We start from the raw sequence: 22,473 nt of genomic DNA on the forward strand, positions 1-22,473 counted from the left end.
AAATGCAGCATAAAGTGAATGTGTACGTGAAATTATTGTGACAAATGCAATAGAACATTTAGACTGTTTTCTTGGCTCAAAGGAGTTTACAGGAAATGCAAAACATATGAATGATTTGATTTTCTCTTAATAGACATTTGTTGCTCCAGTTATCTTTATTATCGGCTAGACGAGACATGGAAAGTTTGTTAATTATAAGAATGCCGAGAACATTAACAGTTTATGCAAATACAGATAATCAATAACACCTAATGGCTTACTATATTTGTACAAAACTCGCCACAACGATTAAGAACTTGGCTCGATGAATATTTAATTTGTTCCAAAGGCTAAGAAAACTAGGAAGAAATGGGAGAATTTGTATTGAATTAGTCCACAAATAGTTCGAGTTAAATAACGTGGATCAAAAAGTCAAATAAGATAAATTATTCTGTAATTTATTTGACAATAATTGATTAACAATAATGTTTTTTTAATACGCTCCAATAATCCTATTAATAGTATAATTAATTGTTTAATTATGCATCTCTTATATATTCATATATTATAATATAAATGAACATAAATAATAATTAATTCCAGTTGGAAATTCATAACTTGATAAAAAGTAAGAAAAGACTCAATATTTTTAAACTACCTAATTGTAATTAAATTTTGTTTTCGTATTTGCTTGTCCTATTTTAATTTTCAATTTCAAGATGTGTATGATTGATGATTTTTTCATTAGTGTGTAACTAATTGTAAACACTGATGAGGAAAATATTTATTAACCTCTTTGCCTTCAATTTAGCCTGATGTACTTGTGTACATACTTGTTTTTTGTAAAATTTCACTTACATTTACTTTCGTGTGAACTATTTTCTAATTTGAAATTATCCGTAATTGGACAAAAAGAGATAATAATAAGTCACAAAAAAACGAAATAATTATTTATACTTTTTACTTAACATTTGACTGTAATTATATAGTACTGTAAATGTTGTCCATTAGTACTGATTATCTGGATATCATTATATTTTCAAAAATTTTAAAATACTGTTATATATGAGTTGAAGACTTAAAAAACATTTGAAAATTAATAGAAACTCAATTTTTCAGTAAATCCATTAAAATTTTAGTCACTGGTACAGGTTGTCTAGAGTACTTTTAATTTCATTATTGATTATTAATATTAATATTTTTAAACCCAATTTTGTTCTCGCTGGCATAAATTTATGTTTAATTTAATATATTTTAAAAGTCCATGTCAAAGATATCTTAAAAAAACTGTCTAAAAAAATTTAAAAATGTGTGAATAAAAAGAAAATTAGGTTTAAAAAGTCACTAAAATTTCGACAATTTTTAGATCCTATTGGATGACGCAATAATGTTTTTTTTTCTCTCTTAAATATAATTTAATATATTTTAAAAGACCACGCCAAAGATTTTTTAAAAAGCTGGCTAACAGTTTCCATTAATTTTCAATTATTTTGTAGGTCATCAACATTTATATATTTAAAATGGCAATTCTTTTTATTTATTTATTTAATTTAATTTTTATATTTCAAATTGTTATTTTTAATTTTTTAAGCTTATTATTTTAGATTTTATAATTTTAAAATAACAATTTTACTATTATTTTTTAGTTTAAATGATTATTTTTAATTTTTAAGCACATTTATAATGTTTATAAATAAATTTAATTTTTTTAAGTCTAGAATTTTTAATTTTTGACCTTAATATTTTTATCAATTAAAGATTTTTCTTAAAAAAAAAAAAAATTATTATTAATCATTTAAACTTAATATTCTAAATTTGATAAATTTCAAATAATAATTTTATTTATTATTATCATTATTATCAATAATTTAGATTGTATATATTTAAAATGGCAATTTAATTTATTTATTTATTTTAATTTTTTAATCTTAAATTAATTTTTATATTTCAAGTGGTTATTTTTAATTTTTTAGCTTATTATTTTAAATTTTGTGAATTCAAAATAACGATTTTAATTTTTTTAATTAATTTTTTTAATTAATTTTTTTAACTTAAATGTTAATGTTTCGTTCAATAAATTTCACATAGAAATATACTTTTATAATTTGTTTAAGCAAAAATTGAGTGGGTCCTTTTGATTTAATTTTAGTCAGTCCTACTTGGCCAATAAATATTTTATTTATTTTTATACGTTTCATTTTAGTCATCACGTATTTCGTAGAGCAAATTGTTAAAACTGACTGACTGACATTGCCCCGGTACAATTTTCTACTTATTTTCATTGTTAATGCTAATCTTCCCATGACGACGTAAAATGGGACAGCATTTTAGTTGTAGGCGTTGGCCTATTGACACGAAATGTTTAGCAAAATTCATTGATCACGGAGATTTTAATAAGCGATGCATTAGAATGCATACGGTACGGCTCCGGACTGCGGTCAATTGATATAAAATCACGTTTTAACCCATTTAAATATAAAATAAATCACCTTTATGTTTCATATTTTACAGTAAATCACAGGAAATCGTGATAAATCGATGAAAATCTGTTGTTGTTGTGGAATATTTAATAGAGTGAAACTGTTTCTTCCTGGTTTAAACAAACCCAACTTAACATTATTTAATTTATTACTAAGTATGTAAATTCACAGAATACACTGATGAAAATATAATAAGCTCAATGGTCTATAACCACGCCATTAATGGGATTTAAAATTATGGTGAAAATTCAAGGCACGTACTGAGATAGCTGTGAGAAATAACATTTGCAAAAACTAGTTATAGACGAATACGGACCAAATCCGGTTAATGTATAATTTTTAATATGTATAACGGCCTCATCACTTTATAAGTTGATTGATGAACTTCACAGTTATCACAAGTGTGGTTTGTATGTGCATCGCGCAGTTAAATTACAATATCATAAATTATAACTAGGACAAATTTATTCAGTGATTTCAATCTGACAAAGTGTTCTCAAATTTGTATCAGTTTACTAATTAATAGTATATTAATAGTATCAAAATAAACTTTAAAAATAATCTATTCACATACAATAAAAACATTTAAATTGCTGTTATTGTTCAATTGGGTCAACTTTAATTAAATATAGAAACGCGTATTTAATTATTAATTTTATTGTTATTATTTTTAAGTTATTTAACATACACCAATAATCAATTTAATTATTACACTAAATTAAAAACTATATAATATTATATACATACGTATACAAATCGTAGTTAATTTTTGTTATTATTTTTCTGTTTTCTTGTATTTTGTTTAATAAAGAGTATTTTGCATTTAATGTTTTAATTGAAAGTAATTATTGAATAGAGTATTAGTTCCAATATTTTTACAGTTATTAGATCATGTTATTTATGATATTTTAAGCACATATAAAGTGCCTAAAGAAGAAATTCCTCCTTGAAATCACATACAAACTAAGGATAATTTAATTTTTATATTTTTCAAATTTTTAAATATTTTAGCTAGTTTTTTTATGATCTCTTTAAATATGTTAAATTAATATAAATTCATGTGAAAGAGAAAAAATAATAATAACATATATTTTAATGGGTTTATCAAAAAATAAATTTAAATTTAATTGTTTATTTAAAAAAATATTTCATATATAAAATATATATATATATATATATATATATTTTAAATGTGCATAAAAATTAAAAATAACCACTTAAACTAAAAAATAATAAAAAAATTATTATTTTGAAATTATAAAATTTAAAATAATAAGCTTAAAAAATTGAAAATAACCATTTGAAATATAAAAATTAATTTAAAATTGAAAAAAACAAAATAAATAAATAAATAAATAAAATTGCCATTTTAAATATATAAAATTTAAATTGTTGAACTCAATTAAGTGATAAATTTAAATAATAATAATAATAACAAATAAAATTATTACTTTAAATTTATCAAAGATTAAATTAAATAAATTAAATTTAAAAAACTAAAATCTATAATTCACAAAATATTAAGTCACAAAATGAAAAATTCTAGACTTAAAAAATAAAATTGATACTTTATATATAAACATTTTAAATGAGCTTAAAAAGTAAAAATAACCATTTAACAAAAAATAATGATAAAATTGTTATTTTGAAATTATAAAATTTAAAATATTCATCTTAAAAAATTAATACCAACATTTAAATTTAATAAAATAAAAATAAATGATACAGACAAATATAAAATGTTATAAAAATGGAAACTCCCATTTAGTTTTCTTATAGAGTTTCTAACGTCTCCAAATTAGGGACCCAAATAATTAATGAACCTGAGACAACTAAAACAAATTGAAATATTACCTGACATACGGTAGGTGTAAATTGCGAAATAATAATTTCAACAAATATGAATACATTTGATTTCATATTTAGATCAACGATGTTTGTCTTGGACGTAAGAAAGTGTTAACAAATCACTTCAATTTTGTTCCCGGAATAACTAAAATAACAATTAAAATGTTTAAGTAGTGAAACGTAAGGTAAATATAAACAAATTCTTGACAATAACACTTGACCTTTTTTATATAGAACTTAGCACAATATTAAATAAAAATAATAATTTAATTTGAAAATAAACCACTGTTTTATATCAAATATTTATTTTTTGCATTTATGTAATAATGTGACGTTACTAATTAAAAAATAATAATAAAAGTTTGAAAGTAGTTTCACATGACTGTGATATGCAAGAATTTATTATTTACCAATTAGCATTAGAAAAAAATATTACAGAATAAAATAAAAAATAAACACGATTATATAAATAATTACGTTACGTTTAATATTTAAAATTTTAAATTAACTCTATTATCATAAACCAGCAATAACGTGCACAACAATTTTGTAATTATTTAAAAACGTTTCAGTGTTCATTATTATTAATGTAAAAAATATAACATATTGCATCGTTTAGCTTCATAATTAGAATATGTTTTACCTGTTGTAAGCAACAATATCGTGCAACAAGTACCCCATGTTCAGAGTATGTTCTAATGACTCATTCGAAACTGAAACAAACCGACAGCCTCACAAAACCCGGATCGTTCGAGATTCTCGCAATAACTAACTTATGTAAATAACAAATATAATTTTCAGGTGTTTGCTAATAATAAATATAGTGTGACACGCATCTTAGGGATTTGCCAACGTTTAAATAATATATCTAATTTTTATTTGGCACAAGTTCAATTTTATTGATTCTTGTAAACACCGAACGATTATATAAAAAAACAAGTCTTAATTAAATATTGGCATTTGTTTTAAATTTTTGGCTGCCCATATTGCTAGTTATTTTTAATTAAATTGTGTAATAGTTGCACGTAAAAGTAGTAACGAAACATTAATTTAATTGGAGTTTAAATTTGGTACAATTTGGCTAAGTTAACAAAGAAATAGTAACATCTGGTGTTGGCACATTCTGGTGGATTATTAAAATTAATAAGTGGGTATTATTAAAATTACAATTGAATTAAATTTGCCCGCAACCTAATGCATAAATTAGAAAATGTAAGTGAATCACCTTTTTTGTCATTTTTATTACGTGTTATTTTTAACAGAACGGGAAGTAAAAGCTTTTAATAATAACTTAAATCTGTTCAACCGACGATAGAAACAAAGATATTTAAGAACAATTTATACAAATGTATTTTTTCATTGTTTCTGTTGTGAAGAAATAATTGGCTGAGGTCCAAGTGAGCCACACAGGCAAATAACAGAATCCTTGTAATAAAATTTACCGTTTAGTAAATTTATAAGAAACTTTTAAATATAGTCCTCTCCAAAACTGTGTGAAATGTGTAAAAGATAAACACAAAGATATGTTGTTAAAAACAAACAAAAAATATTAGTAATGTTTTAAAATATTACCAAAATGACATAACTTAATTAATTCAAATAAAAATAATAATTTATTTTAGTTTGAATAGTTATAAAAATGTTATTATATTTGTAATAAATAGCATTTCAGGAAAATAATGTATTTCATGGGTTCAACATAGGCAACTAGCCGACTACGTTGTATTCGTAGTTGCCTACAATTCTTCTTCACATCTTTAAGCTTAGAAGGTAAATTTCCCAAATAATAGTTCAAGATCAGTATTGAAATCAAAAAACCGATTGTACATATTTTAGTACCAATTACAATCGAAGGAGGGATGTTTATTAAGCAAAAGTAAGACATACATGCTTTTTAAACCGTCAACAAAAGTGTGTAAACTGAAAATTAGCCTTTACTAACAAATAATAATAGATTTAATGTATTTTTAGAAGTAAAAATTTCTTTAGCCGCGTTGGGCACTTTTTGGTAGGCAGTGCAGTCTCGTGCGTTGGCGTCACCGACATGCTTATATCTGTAGCTATACAGTTGACGTATAGTCTTGTGTATATCTTATAAGTGGAATTGAATGGATTTAGTGAAAAATTTATTTAAATATGTCGAATGATTGAAAACTCAGTACTACAAAACATAAAACGACAATCGATGCTGCTTTTACGTGATACTTAGATAAATTTGAATCAAACGTTTTCATTTCTTGCTTTAGTTACCACAAACCTATCGTTATCTTTTTTAGAACAAAATGAAATAATTGAATCTACAAAAAGTCGAAAAAAAAGTCTTGTTGAAATTAATGATGACAATGTTGCAAACAATTAAAATAATGTTAAAAATCGAGTACATTGAAATTTAAGTAAATACAAATACTATCCATAATTAATATGATTGTATATTAATTATTATTTCAATTGAATTGAATTTATATTTTGTCATGATCACGTAACATATTTGAATAATAAAAAACATATAAACATACATAAAATTGTTGCTCTTAATATCAATAGATGTGAAAACTAGATTGATGTTGATAAATTTAATTCAAACATTATCAAATTTCAAAGTTTAATACTAAAAGTTATAAGTTTTCAGTACTTGATTGAATTAAAAAGAAATTCTTTCCAATTTAAAATACGAGTTTATAAGAGTACATAATTGATTGAAGGAGAGAGTGAATAAAATATTTAAAAGACTTTCATTAATCAATCAGTTGTACTCACTTCGATTGAAATCCCTCAAACTCCTCTTGTTGTTCGCTTATAGAGGCTTCGAGGTCAAGGTAAGAGCCATAATCCCCATCTTTGTATAACTGAAGTGCCGCATCATCCAACTGTAACAAATAAAATATTATGCTTTAAAAACGTTTCACACAGATCGTGCAGAACAATTTTCAACATTGTCTACGCCTTAAATAAATATTTTATCAATAGCGAACCGCTAAAAAATAAATTCTAAAGTTTGATTTAGTGATGAAAAATTCACGGTATAAACAAAAATAAGATTCAGTTCTAAAAAAAAACTTTTTGTGTAAATTTCTTGGGAAGATATAAATAGATATCCGCGGATGCACTTAACATTTGCTAGTTTGTTATTTTAATTAATATTGGAACTAGTTAAATTAATCGATGGTATTAATGAATCGTGAATTGCTAATTTCTTAATTACGTCATGCTAACAGAATATTTCGATGTTTTTCAAATTAACGAATGCCGTCGTTTATCAAGGCAATGATTAAATTATTTTCTACTTTTTCTACGACTGTATCAAGCTAATCAAAAATACTAATGGAAATCTGATAAATATTCCACATTCTTCATCTAAAATTAATCTGAAGCCGGCTGTGTTTAAGTGTAAAAGGGCACATTTACAAAAAGTGAAAGTATATATGCTTAAAAATTAATTTACTGAACTATTAGTAACTGTCATTATTCGGTTAAACTGTTAATCACAAGCTAAAACTAGTTTATGGTAATAATCGACTATAAACAACAGAAAATATTCGAATTTTTTTAAGAATTGAAACAGTTATAATATTCCAGTTGTATTATGAGTGGGCATTCGCATTTTAATAAAGTACTGCCCTCCCACCATAATAAAAAACATGCTAAATTTAGAAATTGTTGCCTTATAAAGGTTATTTATTGACCAGTTTATAAGTATACTGGTGTAACTGTATCGGGGTTCAAATATCAAAATTTCGTGAATCACAGTCATATAATCATGGATAGATTAATATCCAAACAATGTTCAAGTAAAATGTGTGAAGTGTACAGTTATAATAAATAATTTAAAAAATATGAAAGTCACTTTTGTTTTTCTTAAGATTTACATTATCGAGAAGATTGTTTATGAATATGTATGTAAATTAATATTATTTTCTAACAGACTTAACCAGTAATCATTAAATTACATTATTAATGAAAATTTTGTATAATAAATGTTAAAATCCAATTACTACTGCAATTTTACAACTAAGCACCATTAACTTATGATAATTCCTGTAGGTGTTAACATTTACCAACACTTAAATACAAATTTCTTGCCATAAAGTTATAGATAATACTTTTAATCATACGCAGAAGCTCCAAGGATATTTGTCAAAGCTTTTTTGACATTTTTTTAACCCAATTAAGACAACGAGGTGACGTGAAGTAATTCAATTTCGTTAAAATGAACAGAAAACAAACGATAATACAATTATATTCAAGTGCGGTCACGTTTTAGTCTCGTCTCTCCAATGCCGTGTATAAATTCACGTTTAATTAAAATGTGCCTTACTCGACTCGAATAACTACAACAAGAGACATGTTTATAAGCATTTGATCTAATTAACGGGGTAGTGTGGTAATAACAATTGCTAATTGCATTGCAAAACGTTACATGTCATAATTTTCACTTAACAGACAAGGAAGCATTTTGCAGAGATTTTATTTTAAGTAATTATGAGTATGCATGTGCCGTGATTGAATTGCAAAACTTTAATGGGGAATTTAAGGAACGTCACCAGATGAAACCTTGTAAAATAATTAGTTATTTAGCGAAACAGAACCTATTTCGTAGCTGTGAAACGACTGTAAAGGGGCACCCATTGAAAAGTACCAATTTAATTGTTTACTACTGCATTCTAAAAAACAGAATTTTCAATAATTACTCGGACATGCACTATTAATTAGATTTCTCTAAATGGCTGCAAGAATTCCAAATATACTGTAGGATAAATCCATAGAAGTTAAAAATTACAGTAATAAGATATCCTGTACGCGTGTAAGCATCTAACGAGAATTCTTAGATACCTTTAAAATGTTTCATGGAACATGTTTTTCAGACATATGCCGATTATAACTGAAGTTTCATTCATATACTTCATATAGTACATAATTAATCACGTGTTTACTTAAAGAACTTACCAAAAAAGTCATTATAAGGGCTAAAACAATCAAGACAGTATTGAAAATATTAAATCTTGTGTTTCTTAAGATTGACGAAAAGCTCAAGGTTGTAACCACAGTGCACTCACCAAGGTTGTGGATGATCATATTGGTTACATAAACTACTTAGGTATATTTAACACCTACATAATATACTGTAGTGTTCATTATTACAGCAACTTTTTAAATACATACTTTAGTCCTAATGTGAACTGTTAAAATAATATTAATTTACTACTGTTGTATATTATTATATTATATGTGAAATATTCTTATTCTAATTTTAATTTTTAAAGAGTTTTTTAATGATAAAAGCTGCGTTATTTAATTTAACATTAACACTTTGCATAATATATTTTTTGTTTGATAATTTCACGTCATAGACTCGACCATTTTCCGAATATACGAAGATATTTCTTCAGTCTTCTTAAATTGCTGTGATAAATTCATTTAAATTTGTACAATTTTTATTTCGACATTGGTTATAAATGTGACTTTTTGTTTTTTATTGAGTTGATGTTTGGTGATAGGACAAAGCCTAACTTAGATGTTTTGGTCTTCTGACCAATCTGTCACGATTTTGGATCGTGTTTATGTTGATATATATATATATATATATATATATATATATATATATATATATATATATATTATTAGCATCATATTTTAAATATATGGAAGCAAATTGTTGTTTAATATATCTTTGTACATTAATCAGTCTAAGGAGCCTACACAAGAAGAATTGAAGCATTATTATAGCATAATTTAATATTGATATAAAAAACTTTTTAAGTAGTTTTGTTCCTGTAGGATGCTTAACATATATTAAGCACAATCATCATTTTATTATAAATTAAATTTAGACTTTTCAGTAAAAACTACTCGTCCCCACAGTTCTGTGATCTAGTGAATGTAATCCTAAACAAGTTAAAATTGAACTTTCTCATTTTAATAGAAACCAGGGTTTTTCTTGTAGGTCTGAGATCACAACATTTACTAACCATCTTCCCCCCTTAAACTAGTTTCAGTAAGTCCTTTTTCCTCCAGGATACCTTTAATTTCGGTTTTTCAAACTGAGACAATTTTCTTTGTAATTATCACTATGAATGGCCACAAGACATAAAAAACTGCTATAATTTTGTTCACTGCAAAATAATAGGAATTTTTTAAAGAATAAAATTAGATTATAAGCAATAAATATTAAAGGTACTGGGCATCTAATGCAAGTACTACAGCTCATATTTTTAATATATTTTAATTTGTTGCTATAATTGTGACCACTATTGTACATAACTTTAACCAAAGTTTAAATTTATTATGTAATGTTTAGTACTGATAAAAGTACCCAGCCATCCCTTCATCTTCATTCTCTCTGTCTTGATAACACTCAATTATACTTTTTCTTATAGTTCCACTTTGACCAATGATTAAATAATTACAATAAACAAAAGACCGCTAGTAAATAATCGATTTAAATTCACTGAAAGTATAGAAAGACCACAAGAAATAAAAAATTGCTATAATTTTGTTCACCGAAAAATAATAAAGTACCCAATTTTTTAAAGAATAAAATTGGATTATGAACAATAAATATTAAATTTACTGGCATCTAATGCAAGTACTACAGCTCATATTTTTAATATATTTTAATAAGTTGCTATAATTGTGGCCACTACTGTACATAACTTTAACCAAAATTTAAATTTATTATGTAATGTTTAGTACTGATAAAAGTACCCAACCATCCCTTCTTCTTCTTTCTCTCGGTCTTGAAAACACACAATTATACTTTTTCTTACAGTTCCACTTTGGCCAATGATTTAATATTTACAATAAACAAAAGACCGCTAGTAAATAATCGATTTAAATTCACTGAAAGCATAGAAAGACCACAAGAAATAAAAAATTGATATAATTTTGTTCACCGAAAAATAATAAAGTACGCAATTTTTTAAAGAATAAAATTAGATTATGAGCAATAAATATTAAAGGTACTGGCATCTAATGCAAGTACTACAGCTCATATTTTTAATATATTTCAATATGTTGCTATAATTGTGACCACTACTGTACATAACTTTAACCAAAGTTTAAATTTATTATGTAATGTTTAGTACTGATAAAAGTACACAGCGATCCCTTCATCTTCGTTCTCTCGGTTTTGATAACGCTCAATTATACTTTTTCTTACAGTTCCCCTTTGTCCAATAATTTAATAATTACAATAAACAAAAGACCGCTAGTAAATAATCGATTTAAATTCACAGAAAACAATGGAAGACCACAAGAAATGATAAAAAATTGCTATAATTTTGTTCACCGAAAAATAATAAAGTACCCAATTTTTTAAAGAATAAAATTAGATTATGAACAATAAATTTTATAGGTACTGGCATCCAATTCAAGTACAACAGTTGATACTTTTGAAATGAAAACTTTTTTAGCCGCGTTGGGCACTTTTCTGGATAGGTAAAATCTCGTGCGTTCGCGTCACCGACATGCTTATACCAGTATATCTGTAGTTATACAGCTGACGTATAGTGCTATGTATATCTTATAAGTGAAATTGAAAGGATTTAGTGAAAAGTTCAATGTGTATATACTGTGCAGTGTACTAAATAAATAAACTATATATATATATAAATAGTATACTACTTACCATAAGCCAATTGTATCTTTCTTAGAACAAAATGAAATAATTGAAAGTACAAAAAGTCTAAATATTGTTGAAATTAATGATGAGAATGATGCAAACAATTAAAATAATGTTAAAAATCAAGTACATTGAAATTTAGGTAAATACAAATACTATCCATAAATAATATGATTGTATATTAATTGTTATTTCAATTGAATTGTATTTATATTTTGTCATGATCTTGTACAGCTTTCAGTATTAGAAGTTTTCACTTCTATAACTGTCAATTTTAATTTTTTTTTTTTTTAATTTTAATGTATTTTAATAAGTTGCTATAATTGTATATAACTTTAGCCAAAATTATTATCTAATATTTAGTATTGATAAAATAACCCAAGATTGTGCTAATCTGATTAACGACTTTCCCAATTAAAACACACAAATCGAGGGTAATTACCGTGTTTTAAGTAACCTAAGTAATACAGTTAAAAATAGATTTACAAAACCCATTTTTAAAATAGAAAATTATGTTTATAGAACTTTTTGTTATGAACCAAATTACAGGTAGTATAGTTTATATATATCCCGAGTTGTATAAACAATTTGATTACGAAAATAGCTCTTTATGAACGTCCGCAACAGCAAATAAGTTTTCTGTGAAGTCACGTCATTACGGCAGCTAAAAAGTTTGCATCAACGTCTAAAATCGACAAGTACGAAATTAGTGGAAGTTTCAATGCTAATTTAATAAAAGAAATTTACTCAGCATTTTATTTTTCTTGTTTGTAATAAAAGTCTTCATATAAGTACAAATATCACCATAAAATAATTAACATTTACTAATTATAAAAAGCCAGAAAATTAGAAAAAAAGAAACTTTGTTACTAAATTGGTTAGTTTTCTTTGTAATTAAAAAAATGGAAGGTAGAGTGTCATGTCAATGTGGCCTGGATCGTTATTTCGAAGTAATAACAAGGTGCTTCGGAGAATCCAGAATGTTTTGCATTGAAAGGTGTCATATTATGCATCTTGCCGAGGAATTGCATAAATGCATTTTTGCCCGGCGCGTAAATGAATATTGTCAAACCCACATCGGTTCAGTGAAAGTAATCTGCATTATCATAAGAAGGCCTACGCTCTGTCGTAAACCACTTGCATTACAACATTGGTTTTAAACGTGTTACTTATTTTTTGACCGTTCGCCGATAAGCGTTAAATGTGGAATAACAATTAAACCCCTATGGAACACAACGCATAAATCTTTATCCGCCAAAACAAATATTAAGTGCGAGTTAATTAAATTAATTGAATGCATGAATACATTAAATTGTGTTGGGGGTCAACAAACTTATTTTTTTTACAACAAACGCATAGTTTTGTTTTTATATTAATGTGTACGTGGATGATTGTTCATTTTCCAATTCTTACGGCCGACAACAACATATGATAATCGGCGGCGCATGAAGACACCAAAGCAGGAATAAAGTCGCCGTAAAACGTTGTACATAGTCAGCTGCAGTAACAGGATTTTTTCCAGTGCACCGAGATAATGGCAAGTCCCGAAGGCAAATTTACTAGAAGAAGCGAGCCCGGCTCATATCTCATTGGAAAAGTTAATAATAACACAGTTGCCTGGGAATCGAATGCTGGCGCAAATTTATCATTGGACCACCGCTGGCTACAATATCATACGTTCAAACAAACATCAAAACAATTGAAGATATTACCGGCACTGTGATCGGTCATTTGCAAAGCTTTCAAAAAGGAAACACGCCATTAAATAATGTTTTGTACGTGGAAGTGGTTTATTATAGTAAATTGTACCGGGCTGGCGTTTCAATAAATATTAAATGGGATTATTTTCATGCTCGCCGTTCCGTGGATTATGCAGAATTAACAGTTCTGGTGGTTGCATATTGCGTTTTCACCTCATATTATGGCAGTACTAAACTTGGGAACATCCCATTGGTACAAACAAAGTGTATGAAATCAAGTAAGTAATCTTTAATGAGAATTTAAGATTTTACATTCTGTTTCAGTAATTTACCTCTCTTAGCACAGTAAATCACATTAAATATTCAGTGTCTTGACAAATAAGATTTATAATTAAGAAGGGTTTCAGGTAATTTAAAATTTTTGAAAACTGAGACATGGTGTATCGATTCCTTTAAATCCACTCTAAAAAATTTAATTATACTATTCAAATCGATTATTCAGAAAATTCTTCAAATGTCACTATGTCAAAAGAGAAAAAAATGACTAAAACAATAAAAGGTGTTGAAATTTTGGACTTAGATACATCTTTTATTTCAATTTTTAGTTGAGCATAAGCTGATTAAAATTATACTGTAGAATTAGTCTTTCACAGTCTAGAAATTTCAAACTTCTTATACAGTGTGGCCCATTTGGCCCATAAAATTTGGATTTTTCGTCTGATTTTGATAAACTTTTATTTTTAAATTGTAAAATATAAAAATTTGTTCTTGCAGACAATATGTCAAGTTTTTGCTCCAAAACTAAAATTTACAGAGTAATCTTTTAAGCATGAAAATTGAAGAAAACATATTAACAAATTATTTATAGAAAATCTAACCACACCACCATATAAAACACATTCTAAAATGGGTATACAGCAAATTTCATATTCATTCTGTGTAAAAATTAAAAATCATATTCTTTTTATGAATTATTTTTTTAATCAAATAGTTTGTCGAATAGCAAAAATTATTTTATTTTTCAATAATATTGAAATAATACAGTTTCTGAATTGTACTCATACTCAATACTCATAAATTATTCGACAGATTATTTAATTAAAAAAAAAATAAATACATAAAAAGAATATCATTTTTAATTTTTCCACAGAATTATGAATTTTTTTATGAAATTTGGTATATACACATTTCAGGGGATAGTTAATCTAGTGGTATAGTTTTTAATAATGTTGAAATAACACAGTTTCTGTTTATACTCATACCAATACTCTTAAATTATTCGACAGATTATTTAATTAAAAAAATATATACATAAAAGGAATATCATTTTTAATTTTTCCACATAATTATGAAATTTTTTATGTTATGAAATTTTTATGCCATTTCAGGGGATAGTTAATTTAGTGGTATAGGTAGAATTTCTAGTAGAGTAGTTTGTCGAATATCAAAAATTATTTTATTTTTTAATTAATGTTGAAATATTACAGTTTCTGTATTATACTCATACCAATACTCTTAAATTATTCGACAGATAATTAATTAAAAAAAAATAAATACATAAAAAGAATATCATTTTTAATTTTTCCATAGAATTATGAATTTTTTTATGAAATTTGGTATATACACATTTCAGGGGATAATTAATCTAGTGGTATAGTTTTTAATAATGTTGAAATAACACAGTTTCTGTTTATACTCATACCAATACTCTTAAATTATTCGACAGATTATTTAATTAAAAAAATATATACATAAAAGGAATATCATTTTTAATTTTTCCACATAATTATGAAATTTTTTATGTTACGAAATTTTTATGCCATTTCAGGGGATAGTTAATTCAGTGGTATAGGTAGAATTTCTAGTAGAGTAGTTTGTCGAATATCCAAAATTATCTTATTTTTTAATAATGTTGAAATATTACAGTTTCTGTATTATACTCATATATACTCTTAAATTATACAACAGATTATTTAATTAAAAAAATAAATACATAAAAAGATTATCATTCTTAATTTTTCTTCAGAATTATGAAATTTTTTATGAAATTTGGTATATACCCATTTCAGGGGATAGTTAATCTAATGGTAGAGTTAAAATTACTAATAGAGTAGTTTGTCGAATATCCAAAATTATCTTATTTTTTAATAATGTTGAAATTTTACAGTTTCTGTATTATACTCACACCAATACTCATAAATTATTCGATAAATAATTAATTAAAAAAAAAAAAATAAATAAATACATAAAAAGAATATCATTTTTAATTTTTCCACAGAATTATGAAATTTTTTATGAAATTTAGTATATACCAATTTCAGGGGATAGTTAATCTAGTGGTATAATTATAATTTATAGTAGATTAGTTTGTCGAATGTCAAAAGTTATCTTATTTTTTAATAATGTTGAAATATTACAGTTTCTGTATTATATTCATACCAATACTCTTAAATTATTTGACAGATTATTTAATTAAAAAAAAATACATAAAAAGAATATTATTTTTAATTTTTCCACAAAATTATGAAGTTTTTTATGAGATTTGGTATATACCCATTTTAGGGGATAGTTAATCCAGTGGTATAGTTAGTCTTCCTATAAAATTTTTTTTCAATTTTCATGCCTAAATTTACCTTGCAAGTTCTAGTTTTGTCTATAAAGTGGCATTTTGTCTATAAATACTTTACAATTGAAAAAAATCGGACAAAAAATATTAATTTTATGAGGGGATCCCGCATTCAAATGGTTGAAAAAATAAATCTGTTTTTCAATTTTTAAGTAATTCTGTGTAAAAACAGTTATCACAGCGAGTTTAAATGACAAAAATAACGGTTTTGTATTTTTATAAAGGAAGTCTAAAGCCATACATCCCACTGAGTATCAATGAATCTAAAATTTTATACAGCATAGTTCTTTTTGAGCTGAATGAAACCCAAAGGAAACATTTTTGGGTCAAATATTAATGGGTAAGTTTTAAGATTTCTCGACGACTCTGTTATTGAAAGACACATTTTTGGCATATACATCAACCAATGGCAATCCTATACAGGATATTCGTTATTTATCAATAACTTTCTTATTTATTACTTTCTTATTTTTTTGATAATTTAATCTTAAAAAACTGAAAAGTAATTTCGATGAAAAACCACACCATTAGTAAATTTATTAATTTAACGAGAGCAATCTTCGTAACGCAACTGGATATTTGAAAAACCTATTAATTAACATATCAACATAAAAACAACGGAAATCCTATAAAAGGACTAATAAAATACTTGAAATCAATGTCGACATTCATTACTAAATTATTAAGATACAAGATAATGACTTCCATCACAAAAACGCGACTTTATTCTCATTAAGTATTGCAATATTGACAGATTATTTTCAGGATACTGACGAGCAATTTTTTCAAATTTCAATTAGACCGCTTCCTGTTGTAAAAACTTCTAACGTCATATTTTTTGCCAAATATGTCGCCGGTAATCCATCAATATTTAAATTATATCCGTGTACTGAAGAAGCCATTACCTTAATTGGCTCAGAAAAGCACAATGTGAAGTATTTAAAAATAAGCCTGAAATTTATTTAAAATATAGGTTAATGTCGTTTTTTAAAATCATCAAGCAAGAATACCATAAGCTTGTTTACCAGAGTAAACTATTAAAAAATTCCAACTAAATTTAACACGGGTGTTTGTCTATTGTACACAAATTTGCTTGTTCCACATTTCACTTCTGTGAACCAATTAAATTAATTTAATATGTGGGAAATTCTCAAAGTAATTAACAATTAGTCAAAATCGCCAGTTACAAAGTCAAATAATGCTAGAATAATCCATTAGAGGCATCTGTACCTGTGTTTGCAGCTTTAAGATATCTTAATTAAACCTGCCAATTAAAATAAGTAATTACAATTTGTATTGCATTACAATAGAGTTTAATAAACTGGCATTATTAAAACATTATTGTAGTACAAAAGACGAATTAACCCAATTTAATTTAGATTAACCCAATATAAACTGTATTTGTAAGTGTAAAACAATATTTCTTACATTTAATGTAGACAATTTCATTTGTTTATTTCAAATGATGGTATTGTTAGAGTTCACAGCAATTTGGTAATTAACCACTTGGTTCTACAAAACGCACCGATGATAAGAGTTACCGGTCTAGTGACAGTGACCCACGACCTCGAAGATCGTTGTTGTCCATGGGTCGCTGAGCAGACAACAATGAGACCACAAAGGTACTTTCTGACGTTCACGGTAACATGAACAAAATCGTAGGGAAGATCTTGATAGAAGCACAATCTGCCTCCTGGAGACGTCCAACACGACATGGACTTCTATTACTTGTCTACACAATGTTGCCAAACTTTTTTTACTAACAATAGGGCCCAACAATTGTACACTAGGATTATAAATTCACACGTAAGTTTATGAAGATAAGCAAACATAATTAAATGTATGGGAATGTCTTTAGAAGTAGGCTTTATTCTCTAAATCAAAATACATAAAAAAATATTAATTGTTTTACTTCGTTTCATTGATATGATAAGTGAAGGAACACTTGGCAACTATGTCCTCTTCGCATCCTCATTATGTCTTATGTGTTTATAATAATTACCAATGCAGAAGGAACATGGGAAAAATGCACTCGACTGAAAAAATTACTTAATTATAGCCGAGATATGCGCTTGAAAAATTTAATGAACACTTTCGATATACATAAATTAAAGATTATTAAGATCATGTCTAGATTTATAGCAAAGATAAATCAGATCATGCAATAGAAATTTACATAGAGGAGTACTACTATAGTACTGCCTACGAATATGTATTTAACTACCTATTATGTTAAACAAATATGATCAATATCTTAAATGTTTCATTTACTAATACTAAGAAGTAGTTGTCAGTTATTAAACAACAATTTTATTTCAGTCACAATACTAAATAATAACTTTAGACAATTTGGTCACACCTTCTTGTCAATACTGAGAGTACGGAGTAATAGTTTATGATTTAAACAGCACAGTAGGATTATTAATAAAAATCATATATGCATTCTACTTAATCTGTGGCTCTATTGTCAGAAACCGCTGAAGAATTTCAAGGTATATTAGTCATCATCTACAAATTTTACACGGCATCAGATTTAACAAATTCGACCGTTTACCTCATTCAAACGGACAGTGTTTTAAAAAAAAATTAATAGAAGTGAATTTTAGTATTAAAATTTGAAATTTCATATGTTTGAATTAAATTTAACAACATGAATCTGGCTTTCATATCTATTGACACTCCAAGTTACAAATTTTATGCATGTTTATATGGTTTTTTATTATTTAAATATATTACAGGCTGATAGATCATGATAAAATATAAATACAATTCAATTGGAATAACAATTAATATACAATCATATTATTTATGGATAGTATCGCATAAAAGCAGCATCGATTGTCGTTGTATGTTTTGTAGTACTGAGTTTTCGATCATTGAACATATTTAAATAAATTTTTCACTAAATCCATTCAATTCCACTTATAACATATTAACAGCACTATACGTCAACTGTATAGCTACAAATATACTGGTATAAGCATGTCGGTGACGCGAACGCACGAGATTTCACCCATCTAAAAAGTATCTAAGGCGCACAGCACACTGCGCATGCGCCAGTCATGAGCATGTTAATGACGCGAACGCATAATATTTCCCTACCAAAAAGTGCCCAACGAGGCTTCACTTCTAAAATTACATTAAATCTATTATTATTTGTTAGGAAAGGCTAATTTTCAGTTTACACACTTTTGTTGACGGTATAAAAAACAAGAATGTTTTACTTTTGCTTAATAAACATCCCTCCTTCTATTGTAATTGGAACCAAATTATGTACAACTGGTCACTTGATTTCAATACTGATAATGAACGATTATTTGGGAAATTTACCTTCTAAATTTACCCCTACGATATTTGGTATTTGGAGCATGTCGGTGACGGCAACCCATAAGATTTTTCACTACCAAAAAGTGCGGCTAAAGAAGTTTTCACTTCAAAAATTGAGATGCACATCAATAATTTTATTCAATCATTCAATCAATCTCAATATCATTTAGTTTTGTTTTATTTAATTTCCTACTTAATATCTAGGCATAAAAATTTGAAATAGGTAATGTATAAGATTATATCAGTATAGAAAAAAATTGTCAATAAACATGTAGGTTAGATCATCTTTACAGAACACGGTCCAATGTATCACTAGCGGTATTGAATGGCATTCCTTGGCAAAGTGGTTTCTACTCCGCATAAGATAATTCTACATACATTCTGAGATGATGTATCAATTAATATTTTTATAACTGCATTCAACGGAAACACTCTGGGGCACAACATTTATTAGCTATACAGTTTCTCCTCACGGTGATCCTTGCTCCAACGTAAGGAAGTCAAAACAAATAATTGAGAAAGCGGGGCAAACTGAATAAAAAAAAAAGATGGAATACATGTGAAATCATTAATTTAAGATTAAGGACGTTTCTTACATGAAGAATTTTCTAAGTTGGCCGCGTGTATTAATTAAATCTTCGTGAATGTGCTCTAAAAATATTTCGTTTCGTTAATTTCTTCGACAAACAATGTTACGTGCTTTGTTGACTCGATGATTTGCAATAATTATGTCTGGTTTTAAATGTGACTTCATACGTATTTTGTTTGTTCAAATAGTGCATTAATTTATTTACTAAACGCAACATCACGTCTTATAAATTAAGATCGTTTGATCTTTAATATGTTCCTATTGTGGAATTCAGGTTGCCAAACTGGATTAACTTTAGCTAACTTCCAAGACAACACAAAAAGGCTTACAAAAGAGCATTTATACTCATTAAAATCTCCAGTTTCACAATTATTTACGCAATTGTATTCTAAAACGCTGCACAAAAAAAAATAAAGAATAAAATTTAGCTAAGTTGCGATTCCTCGACTAGCAATTATTTCTGCTTATCTTGGGATCAGTTGAAAGCTGGTAGTGGTTGTGATAAATAACGACATACCGTTGAAAAAACCTTAGAACAATGCACTTCCTGCATTTTAGTTGCTTCAGGAACAGAATTAACAAAAAAACGTATAAGTAAATTTGAAGGGGGGACCTGTGGGAAAAATATTTTTCAAAGGAACCCTTATAAAAAACTTTATCAGATGCATAATTTTAGTTATTATAGTAATTTTAAATTTAACAATGTTCTGGAATGAATTATATTTGGAAATTACACAAAATAAACGCATACATAATAAGGTTTTGTCTAACAAATTGTAAACATGCTTTGTAATATTTTTACTGATGATAAAATGTGGGATTACTGCAGTTATTCACAGGTTGACAATAATAAATTTAAGGAACACAAAACTGTTTCCAAATTTTGTTAAATTATGTGACGTGATTTTGGCAAGTGAAAACATTTAATATAATTTTAGAGAAATTGGCTTTTAACAATGCATAATATAATGAAACATCATTTTTTGATTTTTGAAGTGAAACTTATGGGTTCGCGTCACCGACATGCTCGTCCTTCTTTTGTTAATAGATATCGTGGGTAGTAAGTTTAGAAGGAAAATTTCCCAAATAATCGTACAAGATCAGTATTGAAATCATGTGACCGGTTGTACATGTTTCGATTCCAATTACAATCGAAGGAGGGATGTTTATTAAGTAAAAGTAAGACATACTTGTTTTTTATACCGTCAACAAAAGTGTGAAAACTGAAAATTAGCCTTTCCTAACAAATAATAATAGATTTAATGTATTTTTGGAAGCGAAAACTTCTTTAGCCGCAGTGGGCACTTTTTGTGTGAAATATTATACGTTCGTGTCATTGACATGCTCATGACTGGCGCATGCGCAGTGTGCTGTGCGCCTTAGACACTTTTTGGATGGGTGAAATCTTGTGCGTTCGCGTCACCGACATGCTTATAGTATATTTGTAGCTATACAGTTGACGTATAGTGCTGTGTATATCTTATAAGAGCAATTGAATGGATTTAGTGAAAAATTTATTTAAATATATCCAATGATCGAAAACTCAGTACTATAAAAAATAAAACAACAATCGAAGCCGCTTTTATGCGATACTTAGATAAATTTGAATCAAACATTTTCATTTCTTACTTTAGTTACCATAAGCCTATTATATCTTTTTTTAGAACAAAATGAAATAATTGAAAGTAAAAAAGGCTAAGTATTGTTGAAATTAATGATGACACTGATGCAAACAATTAAAATAATATTAAAAATCAAGTACATTGAAATTTAACTAAATACAAATACTATCCATAAATAATATGATTTTATATTAATTTTTATTTCAATTGAATTGTATTTCTATTTTATTATGATCTTGTACAGCCCGTAATATATTTAAATAACAAAAAACCATATAAACATGCATAAAATTGTTGTTCGGAGTGTCAATAGATGTGAAAACCAGATTGATGTTGATAAATTTAATTCAAACATTATGAAATTTCAAATTTTAATACTAAAAGTTTTAACTTCTATCGACAGTCTCTATAACTTTTTTTTTATTAAAGAGAAAATCATTTCACAATTAATTAAACTAATAAACAAATGGGTATTAATTGAAGAACTACTGCACTTTTCTGCACAGTTTCCCATGCATGAAATAATCCACATTTAAAATTTATTGTAATTCTGCAATTCAAATGAATTGGACTGAAATTACATTTAAATTCCTTTGTAATTACTTTCTAAAATTATGTAAGTCAGTTAGACATACGTGATATTAATTGAAACTTAAAATGCAATTAGTACAAGTCACTTACTTA

General features: G+C 26.5%; 1 protein-coding gene across 6 annotated transcripts in view; it reads right to left on the reverse strand.

Annotated features, from left to right (window-relative positions):
• LOC109606627 (FH1/FH2 domain-containing protein 3) overlaps positions 1 to 22,473 on the reverse strand; it is an 88,132-nt gene that overhangs the window by 24,306 nt on the left and 41,353 nt on the right. For 5 of the 6 annotated variants that reach the window (XM_049963659.1, XM_049963657.1, XM_049963658.1 and 2 more), the window contains one exon: positions 7,065 to 7,174. In XM_049963659.1, the coding sequence (XP_049819616.1) occupies positions 7,065 to 7,174 (110 nt within the window). Of the gene's footprint in view, positions 1 to 4,950; positions 5,070 to 7,064; positions 7,175 to 22,473 lie in introns of those variants that run through there. The other variant, XM_049963661.1, reaches the window with a different exon arrangement.

Source organism: Aethina tumida, chromosome 2 (genome assembly GCF_024364675.1).
Source record: "Aethina tumida isolate Nest 87 chromosome 2, icAetTumi1.1, whole genome shotgun sequence".
NCBI lineage: Eukaryota > Metazoa > Arthropoda > Insecta > Coleoptera > Nitidulidae > Aethina > Aethina tumida.